This window comes from Nanorana parkeri, unplaced genomic scaffold, assembly GCF_000935625.1.
Source record: "Nanorana parkeri isolate BGI_ZX_2015 unplaced genomic scaffold, ASM93562v1 scaffold369, whole genome shotgun sequence".
Lineage (NCBI taxonomy): Eukaryota > Metazoa > Chordata > Amphibia > Anura > Dicroglossidae > Nanorana > Nanorana parkeri.
This window is the reverse complement of record NW_017306637.1, coordinates 1,288,042-1,307,925: the sequence shown is the minus strand read 5'-3', so window position 1 is coordinate 1,307,925 and position 19,884 is coordinate 1,288,042. Positions and strand designations below refer to the sequence as shown.

Here is a 19,884-nt window from a genome sequence, read left to right as displayed (position 1 = left end):
GCCGCCCCTCTCTGCCAATCTCTCCACTGGCTCCCACTTGCCCAACAAATAAAATTCAAAATATTAACAACAACATATACAAAGCCATCTACAACTCTGCCATCAGCTACATCACCCACATCATCTCAAAATGTCACCCAAACTGTCTTCTCCACTCCTCTCAAGACCGTCTGCTCTCCAGCTCTCTTGTCCCCTCCTCGCATGCTCACCTCGGTGACTTCTCTAGAGTGTGTCCTATTCTCTGGCACTCCCTACCCCAATATGTCCACTTATTTCCTATCTGTCCACCTTAAGTGATCCTTGAAAACCCATCTCTTCAGGGAAGCCTACTCAACCTCAACATAACCGTCCTTTCACTTCTTCCATTAAACCATCCCACACAATTATTACCTTTTGTGTCACTTGCTCCTCCTACTAGATTGTAAGCTCTCACGAGCAAGGGCCCTCCTAACCCTAATTGTACTGAAATTGTATTGTAACTGTACTGTCTCCCCCTATTTTTTAAAGGTCTGCACAAACTGTTGGCACTATATAAATCCTGTATAATAATAATAATAATAGGGTCAATTTATACAACATTTGCATAACTTATTTGTGAGTGAAGCTGCATGTACACTTGTTTTGTGCAAGCTAAAGAGTATCCAAACCCCAAAACAAAAATTTATTATAATGCAGTTTTCCAATCCTTAATTGTAATGGTTGCATTAGTTTTCTTGTTTTTGGCTTTTTTCCCCTTTATTTTTCCCTGGTAATCCAGCCAGGATGTTATTTTTCAATGTCCTTTAACAGACAGATAAAGGGTTGAAACAAACCATTTAACACTGGCAGAGGTGCTTGCAATGTTCAGCATTTATTCATTTAGGCAAAACCTTTATTCCAAAAGGAAAAAAAACTTTTGAAGTAACTGTCTAAATTTGTTTTATCTGGAGCTGAAAATGCTGCTGTCCAAGTGTGGCTCTGTTGCTTCTCCATAGAGTGAAGCAACCTAAGATAGGGTGCGTGTTACTGGCTGGATCACCAAGTGAAAATAAACAGGGGAAAAACAAATGCAGTCACCACATGTAAGGATTGTTAAACTTCTTACATTTTTGTTTTGGGTTTTAGACACACTTAAACTAGCTGTTGTGAGAATGGGGCAAAAACAAATGCAAATCGAAGTGAATGGGTAAAATACTGCATTATGGCCACTAGATCCTTCACCCAATTTAGTGGCCATATTGTGAATTTTTTACTCTGTTCTGTATACATGGACCTATTGAGGAACATTCAACCACAAGAGAAAATACAATAAGAACATTTGTTTTTGCCCATTCTTACAACTGGTTAACTTGCACAGAACAAATGTACAGTATATGCAGTTTTGCGGGACAAATAAGGTATGCAAAAATAATTTTAAACAGACCCCCTAGGTAAAGTTTCCCCTAAATCTGCTATAGGAGTGTGCAAAACAGAGTGGGGTTAACTTATAGAAGGCAAACAGGTTGCTACCATCCTTCATCCAATCATGCACAAGCAAAAATACTCACTTTAATTTTTCACCACATTCACTAAGCTAAGCGAAAACTCCCTTGCAAAGTGAACATCCTATTTGCCTTTAGTAAATCAACCCCAGTGTGTCTGTGAATCTATATAAATACTGTATATACTGTAAATGTAGCTGTTTGCTGCAAGAGAAACATCAAGGACACCGTTGCTGACTTTCCTGCAGAAAATGCTAGCTGCCTCATTTGTGTACATAAATACTTTTTTCTTACTTGGAAGTGATGATAAAGCCAGTTACTCAATATAACAGCCAGGTATTTTGCATTTTCATTGGTGATCAATGGCAACTATTTTTCTTATTACAGGTCCAAACAAAAAGTAGCAACACCTCTATAAAATAATGTTACTTTATACTTTGGGTAAAAGATTTACCCACGTGTAACTTAGTTGGTCATCATACTTTTTATTGAATCAAGCCATTGGAACCAAATTTGATTGTTTAAAAATTACATTTTAATATCAGAAAAATCACGTTAACAGAGATTTATTATCATTCACTTATTTAACATCTTGAAACTTTTTCTTCACAATAGTTTAGTTTAAGCATAAAGAATCCCTTTTCAAAGGTGTCACATCTTTTCCCGTACAAGCAGCTGGTTTTGTTCCCTGTTTAAAAAGAATATTGAAAATTAGTTTATTTCTCAGTTGGCACTTTTGGTCACAGTTTCTGTTTGCACACACATGTCATGTACAAGGGGCATGTAGCATAACATGCTTTATGATTAGGGGTCATGCTGGATACCATTCTGGAAGATGAGGACTACGTCAGGAGCACTGACTCTTCCACACTCATTAATTTTTTATGGCAACACAACATAACGTGTATACTTTGCTGTATTCCCGTATGTATTGTGTTACAAGGATCAATCCAACTGTGTACACCAGGGATGCTACTTGGACCTTATTTATATGAGTCTGTAAGATGACAGAAAGCAAAAAGCAAGCAGTATCTCCTTCTCAAAGGTATACTATGCCAAAAACAAAGATGTATGTGTAATGCAACCAGATAAAAGAATCATCTCTCTAGGCTTTTTTTATGTGCTCCAATATCGCTTATCAACCTCCCATGGCTGCCTAAACTTCGGAGGGTAGTGACTAGTCTCATTACTAGAAATACTCTGAGGATCTGGGATGGTCTGAAACGCCCTTTAGGTTGGGTTTCCCTTGATATCCATCCTAAATAATCCGCTATTTTTTACCAGGTTACCTTAATCCTATCACTTTCAGGCACTGGCACTCTAGTTCTCTACACTTGGTCAAATTCTTTTGCTCAGATAAGGGCATCCTACCGTTTCCTACTCTCCAAGTCAAACATAAATTGACATCCAGAGATCTTTTTCAACTCTTACAAATAAAACACTTCTTGCTTACCCTACTGGGTTCACTACAGTCGATACCTCCTCTCACTGAACAAAAAAAGAAAACTAGAAAAAAAATTATCATCTCTCCTTCTGATAAAGGGCATCAAAATATCAAAAATATTAAACCAATACATATTTGGTAATAACATAGAACTTCTTATGTCTTATTAATACCAGACATCTTTCCTATTTAAAATTTTTTTTTTAAGGAAAGCTTAGAAATGCATTATTGTTGTGACAATGTAATTCCCTAAAGATGTAGGGAAGGAAGTAAGTGGAAGAGTCATCTGACTAATGAACGGGCACTTTTAAAGATGTAAAGGACGAACAATAAAAGAAAAAAAAAAAGATGAAAATGTATTCATCTTCCTCTTCTCTTAATCTGTCCTGTTCAAATGACTGAACTATACTTTAAAGAAGGTCAAGCAAAACAAATGACAAACGCACTCAACAATTGGAGGTTGGGCTTCCTCCTGACAAACCTGCACCCAATTTGAAATCTTCTGCCCCCATGTGCTCCAAGATGGAGACTCTCATAGTTTAGAGTTAGGACCGCACTATAAGAGGTGCCTTGGCTGTGCGGCTTTCACATTTTCTGCAGAAGACGTGTATCCAAACCTCTGTTATTAACCTTAGCGGTGAAACAAGTTTTTTTACATGCTGACTTGTGAGTGTGCCATGATTCCTCTCTACTGTTTACTTTAAAGAAGGGACACATTTTATTAACCCCTGGATTGGGGCTACCCAATAACAAGGGTTAACTTCTTGTTTTTGGCTAGGGTTATACTCACCCGATCCTCAGACCCAGAAGCGCTCTCTCCAGCCTCTCTCTTACTTTGTTGCAGCAATGGCTTGTCTCTCAGCTTCCCAACTTCCAATACACTGTATTGGATGTGTTAATTCACAGGACCTTAGACCGCTGCAGCAGAGGGGGAGAGACGCTCCAGGGAATGGTCTAAAAGCTCTGAGGATTAGGTGAGTATAACTGCAAGGACAATAATAAAACTTGTGCCCTTCTATAAAAGAGATTTAAAATTCACAGTTTCTTATATGAAACAGCAATTGGCTGCTAAAAGATTGGCAAACAGGCTAAAACAGTGCATTTACCTGTCCTTGAAAACAATGTGCAAAACAATACAAGTAGATTGTAAAGTGTTGTCACCAACACATTGGCAACATAGCCCCACTATGTCAAATGTACAGTACTTACTTTGTAAAGTTCACAGACAAGATTAAATAATGAATTCTGAGCTCGAGTCTGCAGATCCTCGGTATGTTTCTAAAAAAAACCAGATAATATAAAGGTTCCATTGTACATGACAATACACACTTTAGAATGACATTGACATCATATAAGTTCTTAAACTGGAAAACTGCACGTTAATGCGCTGTGCTCACACCTCTGAAATAGTTTTTACCTTAGGGGTAAAGGTAAATAATAAAAATCAGCCAATAAAGTTCACTTCAATCAACTGATACTTTGTGATCGTTAGGAAAGGGGAATCTGAATTGTATGCAGTGTACCCATAAATAATCATTTGCCTACCACATGGGAAACAACTTATGTTGATGGGCCTAAGACTGATGTCCAATTACATCTTTAGTAGCCCAAATTGCAATAACATGCAATACAATGTAACTATCGAGCCAAAAACTGATATTTGTCAACATAATATTATAATGATGCCAGAAAAATATAAAATATAGAAACTTTCTTGAAAGTAACACTAAAACAGTAATAAAACGGTATTTATTTTTTCTCTTCAGTAATTATATTGTTACAGATGTGGTTTTAATTAATATGTGAATCCATATTGATATGTCATTACATTTTAGTAATGTAATAAAACTTTAATGATTCCAGACACTCAGGGATTGCTAACCTATTTGATCAGTGCAATGTTATCTGGGCCTTGAGTCGCAACCTTCTGTGTCTGATGCTCCTTTCAAAGGATAGGTAGCACTGACTCCTGCTTGCATCATTGTTCCAATATCTCCACATATCTCTGCATTGCCAATCACAATCAGGGGTATGTTCCTTTATACTTCCTGCAACCCATCATCTGGGACTAAACTATCCCACTGGCAGGTGTCACCAACATATCCTTACCACTGAGTGCTTGAGGTCCACTTAAACAGGCCTTCCACTTGGCTATCCCGCTACAAGTAATGTTGCTGTAGGGTATTAAAAAACACTTACCAGTCCATTGGGATTGATTTACTAAAGGCAAATAGGCTGTTCACTCTGCAAGGGAATTTGCACTTCACTTGGTAAATGTGCTGAAATTTCACTTTGCAAAGAATACCCAATAATGTGCAAAGAAAAAAAAAACAGTATCCTATTTGACTGTAGTAAATCAACCCCATAGAGTCCAGCGCTGTCTTCCTCACACTTTAATTCTTTGCAGCATTTATTTTCTACAGTGCCGCCATCTTGGATTCAGATAGCAGCTTTGACTTCCTGATGTTGACAGCTGACCCCCTGTTGATGGGCGTTTGTGCATGTAGGAATTGCGCATTTGTCCTCACCTAGGAATGAGAGAGTAGGTGTGCGCACCACCAAAAATAATGAATTTGCTTTACTATGCAATTATGTAATAGGGAGGGGGGAGGAAGCAAATGAGGGGAACTTAATCTATTGGTCTAAGGTCCGCTCTAATGCCTGCTCTCTCAAGTTTCTCCCAAACTCTTTGATTGGCACCTTTTATCCAGATTTATATCTTGCATAGTTTGACATATGCCAACAGCATAAGGTTTTGCACTCCCAGATGGAGCATTTAAAGAAGAATGCCAGGAATGTTTTTTTAACCCTTGCAGTGGGGCAACCCCTGCACTGCAACGCTTCAGTGGTCGTTTGTGTCTAGGTGCTAAAATAATAACAAAGATATACTCACCAAAAGCTCTAAGCCGGGCCACTGTCGTGTCATGTCACTGTCATGTCACTCTCTCCAGCCTGACCCCTCTTCCGCAGCACATTGGAATGTTCCTCAGTATCCTCACAGCTATGCACATGTGATGATTTACTGGACCATAGGCAGCTACAGAGGAGTGGAGAGCCATTCCAGGTACCCATCTAAGAAGAAGCTGGCTCAGAGCTTTGAGGTTTTTTGTTAACCTAGACACAAATGAGGTAGCCCCAGTGCCAGGGTTAGTAACAGAAGTCCTAGAGCACATGCCCAAAAGGATTCCAAAGCCTTCATTCCAAAGCCTTCTTCCTGTTTCCTTTGCTGATGAGCCTCACTATCCAATCTCCACAACACAGTCATTTCTAGTATGATAGGGGGCCCTTAGTTTGAGGTTCCATTAACAATATGACCCCCTATTAGTTTTTTTGCCCCATAACAATGAGTCCAGGCACCTCACTCCTAGAAAAGGGATGCAAAAGTTGTTAAACACAAGAGGTGAGAGTTCTCAGAGAAGCAAAAGGATTTTTGATAGTAAAGAAAGGAAGTCATTCTTTTGATACCTGAAGGGGTATTTACTAAAATTAAGAAACAGTATTAGGATATATAACTTTTTTTCTCATTTTGTGACAGTAGTTTCTCTTGAAAAAATTATCTGGAATGGTCAAGAGACAGATTGAGAAATCCGAAAATGCTATGAAAGACTTCAAATGGAAACTTTTCCTAACCCTTGCAGTGGGGTTACCCCCCGCACTGCAAGGGTTCAGTGCTTGTTTTTGTCTAGGTGCAAAAATAAAAAAGTTATACTCATCCAATTCTTGCAGCCAGCTGGCTGTTAGGCTCGTCCTTACAGCCTCTCTCCCCCTCTGCTCCACTGGTCTAAGGATCCTTGAGTAATCACTGTGAGGACACCGAGGGACATACCATAGCTGCAGTGGTGGAGAAGACAGGCTGCAGGAAGCACAGTAACAGCCAGCTGGGTCAGATGATCTGGTAAGTATAACTTTTTGTTATTTTTGCATCTAGACCATGGGTCTAGAGTGGGTAATCCCACTGCAAGGGTTAAGAAAACTTTTGCCCGGTTTTTATCTTTAAGAATAGTAAGACATAATGGCATCTAATTACCTGTTTTTCTCCATCATTTCTATTTAAGTAGCACCTAAATATAGAACAAAAGATCTCTATACATGGAGATATTTTCTGTGCACACTACTATCCTTGTGAAAAGAGAAAATGACACTATGTAGCCCTTTTCTCTCACCTTTCTTTTGTTTCTTTTTAAGCCCAAACAAAATGTGCACCACAAATCTATCCAGCTTTTTCTCATACAAACACATACTGTACATGCAAGATGGCAAGATAGGTTAGTTATGTAGCATGTACTCACTCCATTGATAACTATCCATGGCACATACTGGTGTGGCGGGTTAAGAGCCTGGGTTCGCTGAGCATTAGCGTGCATAAGTTTGTTTCCAAGGTCCCCATTCACACAGTCCAGTACTGTTTTGACTGGCAGTTCTGGCTTCAAGGCCTCAAGGCACTGCAGAGGAATGAATAAAAGAAGTTCAAATTAAAAGAAGTTCAAATTAATTGACCACTTCAGTTTCCGCACCCCTTATGTAAATTTCTCCATTTTGCTAGGGGCCTGCTTATTTGGTGATAACTATGATAGCAAAGCAATACGTACATTACTTTTGGGTGGTCAAACTAAGCTTTAAATTGGTAATATTGTCTTGCAAAAATTATTTTATTTTCTATGTAATCTATAGACATGTAAGGAAAAATAAGTTTTCTATTTTTACTAATGTTAGTTTTAAAATTGTGTTATGGTAGATAAAATACATTTTATTCTAGATTTTGTCATACTAAAATTAAAATGATGTTTCTGGTACAAAGCATGACAAAGTTATTGCAAAATAAATAAAAAGGCACTTCTTTTTAATTCTCCACATTTTGTTCATGCCATACTGAAAAAAAAATAAAATGAATAAAAAATAATAATAATAAAAAAGGTAAGAAAGGAACAGGTGAGTCCCATAAAGGATGAGAATGGGAGCTTGATTACAAATGACAGGGAGATGGGCAAAGTTACATAGTTACATAGTATTTGAGGTTGAATAAAGACATTAGTCCATCAAGTCCAACCTGAGGTTTAATATTGAGTGTGTGTGTGTGTGTGTGTATAGGTCCATGAGTGTTCTCATTCTTAAGAGTACCTGTACCCTTGTACATTTCGGTCTCTAAGGAAGTCGTCCAAAAGGCTCTTGAATGATTCCAGATTAATTGCGGAAATTACCGCTTGAGGCAGTGAGTTCCAGACCCTAACCGCGCGAACTGAGAAGAACCCCCTTCGCCCCTTGTGTTCTAATTTTTTTTCTACCAGTTTTAGGTGGTGTCCTCTAGTCTTTGTTACGGAATTAATCTCATTAATGTTAAATGCATTCTTCTCCACAGTATTTACTAGGGAAAGCGATGGGTTTAATTAACAGAACAGGAATCTGGGTAGCACTGGGAGGAAAATACCACTAGAAAATACAGCAGACTAGAAAAACTAAATGTGATTAAATCCCAAATAACTTGCACCCACAGGTACTCAAAGAGCTAAGTATGATAATAGCGAGGCCATTGTTCCTAATCTTTAAGGACTCCATACTGACTGAGGAGGTACCAGCTGAGTGGCGTAAAGCAACTGTTGTACCAATATTTCAAAAAGGATTGAGATGCATACCTGGGAAATATAAACCAGTCAGCCTAACATTGACAGTATGCAAGTTATTTGAGGTTATGATAAAGGACCATATTCATGAATATGCTGATGGGCATGATATCATAAGTGACAACCAACATGGCTTCAGGAAAGACCGTTCATGTCAAACCACCCTATTAGCGTTCTATGAAGAGTTGAGTGGCAACCTAGACAGAGTAAAGCCAGTGGATGTAGTGTACCTTGATTTTGCAAAAGCATTTGATACGGTATCTCATAAATGTTTAATTTACAAGCTTCAATCTTTGTGCATTGATGACATGGTGTGTACTTGGATAGAGAACTGGCTAGGTGAATGTGTCCAGGGAGTATCAATAAATGGCTCATTTTCCAAGTGGTCCTCGTTTGACAGTGGCATGCTATAAGGTTCTATCTTGGGGCCATTGTTGTTCAACCTGTTTATCAATGATATTGGGACTGCTATTAATAGCAATATTTCCATTTTTACTGACGATACCACAATTTGTAGGGTAATAAATTCGACAGAAGACATAGAAATATTACAGGTAGATTTTGATAAAATAGGGAGGAAGGCATCTACATGGCAGATGAGGTTTAATATTGAGAAGTGTAAGGTTTTGCATTTTGGAGTTAAAAATATGAGCGCGAGCTACTGATGCCATTAGGGCATTCCACTGGGGGCATCAGAGGTAGAAAAAGATTTGGGAGTCCTCGTGGACTGTCGCCTTAGCCACAGTATGCAAAGCCAGGAAGCAGCAAATAAGGCGAGCAGTGTACTATGATGTACAAAAAGGAACTGTACCGTAAAGACAAATCCATATAGCTGGCAATACACCTATAGATTTTTTTCTTTCAGCTTATGGTCAGATGGAAAAAGTACAATAGATTCCGGCATCTACGCTAAACTGTGACTGTGTGGATGGAGGAATCTCCCGCCGGGCCAAGCTTCAGTATTTTGCTAGTCAAAATACCTGAACAATCTGATTGGATGCAGGCATTGTTCAGGTGTTTTGAGAGCCAACGGGCCATAGGCTGATAGAAAAAAATCTAGAGGAAAATATATAGGTGTATGGCAAGCTTAATTCTGCCCCTGTACAAAACACTGGTCCGGCCACATCTTGAGTATGCGATCCAGTTTTAGTCACAGATCAACAGAAGGGATGTCCTTGAGCTGGAGAGAGTCCAGAGAAGGGCGACAAAGCTAATAAAGCGGTTAGGGGACCTAAACTATGAGGAAAGACTGCAAGCGTTGTGCACTCTTAAAAAGAGGAGACTGAGAGGGTACACTGTACGTCCCGTCACAAAGTGCCTATATGACTGGCCACGTACCCTGTATGTGACGAGTTATTTAAGGCTCTGTAATGCCGGTAACCGCTGGTTCGCAGCGGTTACCAGTCAATGATGAATGCCTCAGTATTAAGGCCTTCATTAATAAAATAGTTAAGCTTTTGTAAAAGCTTCTTTCTTTCATTAATGAAAGAATGAAGCCGTTACATGCAAATATAGGAGCGCTAAATAGCAATCCCATATTTGACAGCTGAAAATAGCAGAGAGGTAGCAGTGACTCACCCCTCTGCTATTTGTTTTGAAAGGATAGTGGATGTTTATGATACAGTTCAGGCACAGAGATACAAGAGATACAATGTATCTCTTTGCCTGAAATGTATCACTTCTGATCATCTAGGCACGATCAAAGACCTTTAGTGAGATCTGAATCTGACATGCTGTCAGGATCAGTCTCTAAAGGTGGCCATACACTTTACAACCCTCGCAAGACTTTTGTTTTGCGAGGGTTGTAAAGTAATTTAAAAAACGTACGATCTGCCCATCTTGGACAGGCAGATCGTACTTGCAATCATCGCAAGCCCGTCCCGATGAGGGGCGGGCTTTTCCGATGGCTGCAATGAGGGGCGGCTTCCGATGACTGCAAACGGGCAGTGTGTGCGTGCGCACACCAGCCGTTCGGCAGTTGTCGAACAAGCAGGCCACTAACCCGCCGAGAATCATGCTTGTTCGACGGAAGACGTGCGACCGTACAGTAGAAACGGTCGCACGCCTTCCATACACTTTGCGATTATCGTATGAGAAGCTGCGCACTGGTAGTATTAATCTGCAGAGGAATTACTGTGTTACTAATAATTGCTGTGCATTGGTAGTATTAGTCTGCTGGGGAACTTCTGTGGTAATAACTGTGTTACTATTAACTGCTGGGAATTGGTAGTATTAATCTCCTGGGGAATTATTACTGTGGGGCACCTAATCATCAGGCACTGTAGACGTATGCTTTGAAAACTTTGATTATTGTTGGATACTTGGTGTAATACTACGGTCATTTTGAGTTATATCTGGGCCTAAATTAACATTTTAAAAAATATCTTCCATGAGTGGTAATGCAACCCAGTGCACATCTTGCTCAATGTATGCGCTTCTTGAACATGCGTTTGAGGGCGAGTACTGTTGCACCAGATGTGAGCTAGTTTGTTTGGAGTCACAGATTCTTGATCTAAACAATCAACTGGCAACACTGCAGAGCATAAACAACATGGAAAAAAGTTTGGATCTGACTCATCAGGTTCTGGTGGAGGGCGGTATGAAGAGCAGGACCCTGAGATGTGTAGCTGGGTTACCGTTAGAAGGTGGGGTAAAGGGAAGAGCGCAAGAGAGGCTAGTCCTGAATTGACACACCCCAATAAATATGCCAGGTTGCAGGATGTTGGGCATAGTAGTTCAGGGGTGGCAGGATGGATAGGACATGAGAGACAGATATTGGTGGTGGGGGACTCTATTATCAGAAGGACAGACAGGGTAATCTGTCACTGGGACCGTGAGTGTCGAACAGTCTGTTGTTTACCAGGGGTTCGTGTTCTACACATTGCGGAACGGATGGATAGTTTATTGGATGGGGCTGGGCATGACCCAGCTATCATGATACACATTAGCACCAATGACAAAATTGGAGGCAGATCGAATGTTCTAAAAAACGAGTTCAAAGACTTAGGTGCTAGGTTAAAGAAAAGGACCTCCTCAGTAGTATTTTCTGAAATACTTCTGGTGCCAAGAGCCACTCCAGAGAGGCAGAGGGAGTTGAGAGAACTGAACAAGTGGCTGCAGTTAATATAGAGGGCACACTCCAGTCAATCTAATCAGTAATATATCAACCGTATCGAGGTCAGATAAAGAAATTAGTTGGGTATCAGGAATGAGCAATAATAAAACTCAAACCACTAGCACTAAACGAAAATGTATGTACACGAATGCTAGTAGCCTAGCAAACAAATTAGAGGAGCTTGAACTTATGCTACTCAAAGAAGACTTCGATATAGTGGGTATAACATAAACTTGGCTAGACAGCTCACATGACTGGGCAACTAATGTACAAGGGTACAACCTGTTCAGGAAGGAGAGGGTTGGTAGAAGTGTGGGAGGGGTATGCATGATTGTGAAAAACAATCTAACTGTGAACATATGAGATGACCTCACGACAGAGAGTTGCGATGGTGTTGAGTCTTTGTGGCTAGAATTAGATAAGCTAGTTGTAAATTAATTGTGGGTGTGTGCTTTAAACCCCCAAACATAAGGGAAAAGGAGGAGGTTCACCTACATTCCCAAATAAAAATAGCTGGGAATCAGGGAAATGTTGTTAGAATGGGTGACTTTAATTATCCAGACATTGATTGGTCAAATGGAACTGCTCATTCTATAAAGGCTGGCCGTTTCCCAAATCTGTTGCGGGACAATTTCATGGATCAGATGGTTGATGTCCCAACCAGGAAGAATGCTATACTACATTTATTCATTTCAAATAATGTGGACCTGGTTGGACATATAGCAATTAGGGATACATTGGGTAATAGTGATCACAGGGTTATTAGTTTAATGTTGGGTACAGAAAAGAGAAGTGTGTTCAGTTGACAAGAACACTAATGGGTCTATTCACGAAGCAGCCGAAGGATCTAGCCATAGCTTCGGCCGATCCTTCGGCTAGCTTCGGCCCCAGGACCCCTTCGGTTCAGTAGAACCGAAGGGCTGCTGTACGGGCTATTCACTATAGACCGTACAGCTCCCGAACTTGGCCGAGCGGCTCAGTCGAGCCGAACGCATATGCCTCAGCTCGGCTGAGCCGCGCTGCAAGCCGAAGCTGGCCGGCCGTTGGCCGGCGGACAGCCTGCTTCTGACAGCTGGGCGGAGCCAGCCGTGATGTTACGGCTGGCTCCGGCCACTTGCAGAGAGATCAGAGTCCCTGGTTACCAGCTAACCAGGGACATCGATCTCAAGACAGCAAACTCTCCCGGCTGCCAAGGAGAGAAACACTGCTTTATCTTTTTTTTTCTTAATTCTGACACGGAGCCGTGTCAGAATAGAAAAAAATATAGAATAATTTTTGGCCATAGGAATGCATTGCTAGATTCCTATTGGCTATTTCAATTTGCAATAGCCAATAGGAATCTGGCAATGCATTCCTATGGCCAAAATGTTTTATTTATTTTTTCCTATTCTGACACAGCTCCGTGCCAGAATAAAGAAAAAAGAAGAAAAAGCAGTGTTTCTCTCCTTGGCGGCCTGGAGCGGGAGACTCCCGGAGCGGCCCGGGAGAGTTATTTTCTTTTGACGGCAGCAGAACCGCTGGCCAATAGAAAACAGTTGGGCGGAGCTAGCTGTCATTGCAAGCTCCGCACAATCGTTTTCTAATTTATTTTTTTCTACTTTTTAAACTATTTTTCTGTTCTGCTCGGTTCCACAGAGGGACCTTGAATAGCAGAACTGCGTTCGGCTCACTTCGCTTTAGGTCGGTCATTCACTCAGCTGCCTACGGTAGCTGAGTGAATAGACCCCTACATTTCAAAAAGGTAAACTTTGATAAGTGTATGACACTAAATGGGACAAATTATTTCTAACAATGAACACTGACGAGAAGTGGTATTGCATAAGATACCACAGTGGTTGTAGGTAGCTGGGGTTAAACAAAGATTTGAAAAACGTAATGCAAATTAATCGTTAGGACCAGATAACATGTACCATTGGGTACTTAAAGAGCTCAGCCAGGTTATAGTGAGACTATTATTCCTCATTTTCAAGGACTCCATACTGAATGGAAGGGTACCAAGTGATTGCGGTAAAGCTACGGTAGTACCAATATTGAAAAAAGGTTCAAGATGCCAAGATGCCGACCAGTCAGTCTAACATCAATAGTATGCAAACTGTTTGAGGGAATGATAAGGTAATATTTAGTGGATTTTGTTTGCGACAATAGTATAATAAATGATAATCAGCATGGATTTATGAAAGACCGTTCTTTTTAGGCCAACCTACTAACATTTAACGAAGAGCTGAGTAGAGATCTGGATAGAGGAAGGCCAGTGAATGTGGTGTACCTGGATTTTTCCAAAGCATTTGACACGGTACCACATAAACGCTTAATACACAAGCTTAAATCTTAATACACAAGCTTAAACGGTGTGTACATGGATAGAGAACTGGCTACAGGAATGTGTCCAAAAAGTGGCTCTTTTTCAAATTGGTCTAAGGTCGAAAGTGGCGTGCCTCAGGGTTCTGTGCTAAGCCCAATACTGCTTAACCTGTTTATTAATGATATTGGGGAAAGTGTTAATAGCCATGTTTCTGTGTTTGCAGATGATATTAAAATTGGGAGGGTAATAGACACGGGATTAGACACTATAACATTACAGGAGGACCTGGATAAAATAGGGTAGTGGGCAACTATATGGCAGATGAGGTTTAATGTTGAAAAATGTAAAGTAATGCATTTTGGGGTTAAAAATAGACAAGCAGAATACACATTAAAGCATATTCCACTAGGGAAGTCAGAAATGGAAAAAGATTTGGGGGTCATAGTAGACCACAGAGTGAACAACAGCACGCAATGCCAGGCTGTGGCAAACAAAGCTAGCAGAGTACTGTCATGCATTAAAAAGTGAATGTACTGTAGAGACAAATAAATAATTTTGCCACTTTATAGTTTACTGGTTCGGTCTCATCTTGAGTTGCAGTTCAATTTTGGTCACCAATCCGCAGAAAGGATGTCCTTGAACAGGAGAGAGTCCAGAGAAGGGCAACAAAACTAATTAAGGGCTGAAGGACCAAAGCTGTGAGATATGGTTGCTAAATTTAAACTTGTTCACGCTGGAAGTGAGGAGGTCAAGAGGAGACATGATTTTGCTGCACAAAATGTTTAGAGAGGATGGCAACATCAGCAATAAACTTTTTGCTCTAAACCCCCTAACAAAGACTAGAGGCTACCACCTAAAATTAGTGGAGAAAAGATTTAACCACAAAGGGCGAAGGGGCTTCTTTTCAGTCAGAATGGTTACATTTTGGAACTCTTTGCCACATCACTGGTATCAGCAGAGAATATTGAATAATTCAAAAATCAATTAGATACCTTCCTCCGAGACCGTAACATATAGGGGTACTGGTACAAAACTAGACCACAATGGGACTCATAGACACACATGCACGCACAACACAGACACAAAGGTTGAACTAGATGGACCTGTATCTTTATTCAACCTCAAATACTATGTAAGTATGTAAATATGTATAATTATGTTAACTATGAATATATATATATATATTAAAGTATATTAAATATATGCAATTTGGATGTTTATAACCCTACAGTATATGAAGAAAATTCTAGATTTATAGAACTTTTTACAATAGTTAGGTGTAGTCTAAAAAAGTACCTACAGTATGTATTTATCTGAATAAGTTAGGTCACTTTAATCATTACTGACTTACTGGCTGTAATGCACTGGTAACATTGGGGGACATTTCCATACAGTCGATGATAGGAAAGTAGTCAGCGTTCTCCTTCAGGAGGTACATAAGACATGCCTAGACATATAAACAAAATATAAAATTACACTATTACACTATATGCCAATGATTTCAGTTAAGTACAACATTTTATACTTTCATTATATTTCTCTAGATTTTAAATGATCTCCCTAGATTGTAAACTCATTGGGGTAAAACTGTTCCTTCTTTTGTTTTTCACAGTTGCACTATTGCTATTTGGAATATTTTACGTGTTTTATTACCAGTTACTTTGTACAGTGCCACAGGAGATGGCACTAGATAAATAGATATTGCTAATGTGTGTTTTTTTACCATAATCAGATTTGTCATAAATTAGGTTTTTGACAAGGTTATATCATTTAAATTGTATCACTTGGCAAAACCATTGATTTTAGTTTTAGATAGAGTAGGGACCACTTTTTTTAAGTGATGTTTGTGTCTCCATTGGCGAGATTTACCCCTATTTTTGTATTGGTAACTATTGTCACTGAGAAACAAAAGTGAGGGCAAATCCAAAATATTGTCCCCAGAAGAGGTGAGGGGAAATATTCTAATGAAAAGACCTGTTCCAGTGACAACTATCTAAAAATAGCAAAAAGAAATGTTGGCTCTTTAAAGGATAATTAAACCCTCAGGTTTTTTTTGCATATATCTACTGCTAGCAAGCAGTAGATATATGCAAAAACATTAAAAATAAAAAAAGTTCCGAAAAAGGTTAAAACGTACCTGTGTCTCCACCGTGCACTCCCATCCGAAGATCTGAAAAATCTCGGGCGGCCGCAAAGGATGATGGGGCGGGTGCATGCGCAGTACAGATTTTCAGCCGGGAGACACAGAGAGACACAAGGAAAGTCAATGCAGGCAGCCTGGCAGCGTGCACCCGCACAGACTCCCTGGGACACAAATGACACAGCAGTCAGCGCTGGAACAGAGACCGGCAACAGCCCTGGAGGGACTGCTGATAACTACTGGAAAGAAGAAGATGATCGGATCAAGAGGCATGATTTGAGATACCGTATTTTGCGCTCTATAAGGCGCACTGGACCATAGAGACGCAGGGAGGGTAGGCTTTTGTGACAGCTGTAGTTAGTCACAGCTGAGACAGGTGGGGCTGTGATTACAGCGCCAAGGTCTCAGTGATCACACAGAGCAGACGGAGAACGTAGCTCTGCTTGTCAGGAGCAGGGCTAAATGTACAAAAAAAACCACTCGTCTGGCGCCGGAAGCTGCATGTCCCGGGCGTCGGGCAATAAGGATTCGCTCCATAAGACGCACACACATTTTCCCCACCTTTCCCCCCTTTTTTTGGGGGGGGGGGGGGGGGCGAGTGCGTCTTTTGGAGTGAAAAATACGGTAAGTCCTTACACTAGCATTGGGGGGGATATCCTTTAATGTCGCTTTAATTTAATTGGAACCATGCTTGTCTTATATGCTTAGATAAATCTGTCAAAATCAGCAGATGTAATAGGAAAAAACACATGATGAAGTGCAGTGTTGTAACGTGATGAAGTAACAATGTTCATATATTTATTTAGACTACTCTTTTTCTAGATATTCAACCTTTCATAAATGAAAAAGGTACACTAACTGAAATAATTGCACCAGATACTTTCAGATGTCTTCTATAAAATATCGGTATTTTGTGTAGTAATTCAACAAACCTCTATAGTGTTTCCATAACATTCCTCAGGTCCATGCTGGCAATCAAATTCCCACTTTCCTGAAACATTTCTTTCCTGACAGAAAAAGGAAACACATCACTCTAATTATATGTTTAAAGTGTCAGTCAAGAGGGTTAGAATTTGGAAATAAATATATAAGTGAGCATTAGTGAATTGATTTCCATACTTGGCAAACCCTGAAATGCAAACATCCTAAAATGCCTGATAAGTAGGTAGATTTGTCTAATTTTCTGGGCATCATATTTATTAACTGCAATTGACTGGTTTGACCTGATTTTGCCATATTTTCTACAGATCTCCATGCAAATAGTCAAATATAATCAAAAATGGCATATTTTCCTGAATCTGTCATCACTATCGATAGTCATACTTATGGTAATTTATATTGTAGTTGTACCTTGTGCTCTATGTGATTGCACTGTGTATCCTTCCTCTTTATAATTAACATATTCTTCACGTGCTTTCTGTACTTATTTGGAAATGTGTTCATTTGTAATTAAAAGATAACCATAAAGACAAAATGATGCCGCCATCTTATCTTATCAGTGAGTGTTCAGCGTTGGGAAGTTTGGCAAGATTATTCAACACAAAACTGATATTTCAGTCTTGAGTGGGCATGGTTGAGTAAAGCTCTTGCTTAATTCATGTATCTTGTGGTTACTTCAGGGGAGAGATATCTTTATATGAATTTTAAGGTGTTAAATTAGAATGATACTATTGGCGCTAGGAGTAAACCTTTATAAACAACTACACTTAAGAATAATCAATTTTGGTCATGTATATTTATGGTACATACAATATGATTCTGTGGCACACTGTCTGACTCATTCTTCCCACATTTAAATTTGCCAGTCTGTAAAATGTAAATGTAGACTCATACCTGTGCATTCCCATAAGGCACCAGTGTAATGTTCACAATGTCATTTAACATTAGAAATGTGGGGTACAGCTGAAGAGCAAGGAACCTGCGGCAACCCCCACAAAGACTCTCATAATAAAGATCCACCTGCACATTTTCGTCATTGTTCTTTTTGAGGTCTTTACTATTATAGTAATCCAGGCACTGCTCTTCCACCTGAATATAAAACACATGAAATCACTCAATTCACTTAAAAAGTAAAATTTCTATATTCATATAATCCAATAATAAAGCGTTGATACAACCTTTCAGCATTGTAACTTGCATGCTGTTGTTTTTTCATATCATGAGAAATGGGTGAACAGGTCTAAAACCATATTTTTATTGATATAATTATTATCATCATCCTAATTGTAATAATTTGTAGTTAAGTTCTGTTCACTTTGCGCTCTGCCAGGATTCAAGAGATCAGCTACAATGAGTTTCATGGAAAGATGAGCAAAGTTTTAACAATATGCTCTGTTGCCAAGCTATGTTCAGAGGCAGGTAGAGTCATGGCCAAAAATATTGGCACCCCTGCATTTCTATCAGATAATGCACCACTTCGTGCAGAAAATTGTTTCAATTACAAATGTATATAAGGCGCACCGGACCATAGGACGCAGGGAGGATTACAGCGCCACGGTCTCAGTGATCACACAGAGCAGACGAAGAACGGACGTTCGTCTGCTCTAGGGGCTCTATGGTGAGCTCCTATGCTGTGGCCATGGGTCCTCATGTTTATTTCTTTTGTCAGTATTGGCATGACACAAAAAAGTGGAGAAAAAAAAGCCAAATCTGACACATTCCACACAGAACCCAAAAAATGGACTGGACAAAAATATTGGCACCTTCTCTAAATTGCAAAAAATAATTGCATTCAAAGTTTTTGTGGAAAAGCATGGACAATCTCAAAGTCCAGAGATCTTAATGTTCGTGTGTCCTCTGTGCGCAACATTGTCAAGAAACTTACAGCCCATGGCACTGTAGCTAATCTCTCTGGACGAATGGTATAGAGAGGCCCATGCAAATATAAAAAATAAAAATTGTATAAAATAACATGTATTTTACTTTGACAGATACAAAGTTCAGCTTCACTACTGTTTTTAAAGGTTTATTTTCTTAAACCTTTTCTCTTACTTACAAAGAAAGACTATTGTAAATGTTTTAACAGGATTCAACTACTGTCTACTACTGGAGTGGATTAAAATCTGCTGAAATGGTGCTGTTAGAGTTATGGTGCCCAAAACTGCCCTTAACAGTATTGCTGCTGCGGAGTAGTATCAGCCCAGAACTTGCTTTAGAGTTCAGCACCGATTTGAATAATAAGAGACAGCAGCGTGAGAAGAGTAGAGCTGATCTGGGCTTTCAGGTAAGCAGCATAGGCATTCCCACTAAACTCCAATGCAAACGTTATTAAATAATATATTTGCTATTGGACACCAATGCAATTACATTATTGAAAAACATTTTCCACTGAACACAAATGCAAGCATGTGCAAATATGTTACTGAATAACAGTTTATGAATAACATTTTTCATTGAACACCAATGCAACAATGTGCAATAATAATAATAATCAATACGTTTATCACTAACATATTTCCTACTAAACACCAGTGTAAATATTTAGACCGAGCGCAACATACCTGCTATACAATCACTTATTTACACACATTGTTGCGGCTGGTCCAAATAGATAGTTAGGCACACACTCCTAGCGCAGTGATTTTTGTGTTATAACCAGAGTAAATATGTTATTTACAAACAGTTAGCGAATGACATATTTCCCACTGTACTCCTACAGGGAACAGAAGTTAAAATATATTGTTCCACTGAATGCAAACGGACTATATTTATCCCCCCTCATAAAAATTCCAAATAAAATTTTCCTCTCAACGAACACTAACGTAAGGGGACACGTCTCGCTTCCCAGTAGAGTGAAGCAGGGCTG

At 39.5% G+C, this 19,884-nt stretch overlaps 1 protein-coding gene across 2 annotated transcripts in view; it reads right to left on the bottom strand.

Annotated features, from left to right (window-relative positions):
- The window catches only part of IFI30 (IFI30, lysosomal thiol reductase), a 37,043-nt gene that overhangs the window by 8,182 nt on the left and 8,977 nt on the right, over nt 1-19,884 (bottom strand). The window contains exons 2-7 of one of the 2 annotated variants that reach the window (XM_018558925.1): nt 17,913-18,107; nt 17,012-17,086; nt 15,291-15,386; nt 7,194-7,346; nt 4,114-4,182; nt 2,071-2,148 (exon numbers count right to left, since the gene is read on the bottom strand). In XM_018558925.1, the coding sequence (XP_018414427.1) occupies nt 2,077-2,148; nt 4,114-4,182; nt 7,194-7,346; nt 15,291-15,386; nt 17,012-17,086; nt 17,913-18,107 (660 nt within the window). In that variant the 3' untranslated portion in view covers nt 2,071-2,076. Of the gene's footprint in view, nt 1-1,977; nt 2,149-4,113; nt 4,183-7,193; nt 7,347-15,290; nt 15,387-17,011; nt 17,087-17,912; nt 18,108-19,884 lie in introns of those variants that run through there. The other variant, XM_018558924.1, reaches the window with a different exon arrangement.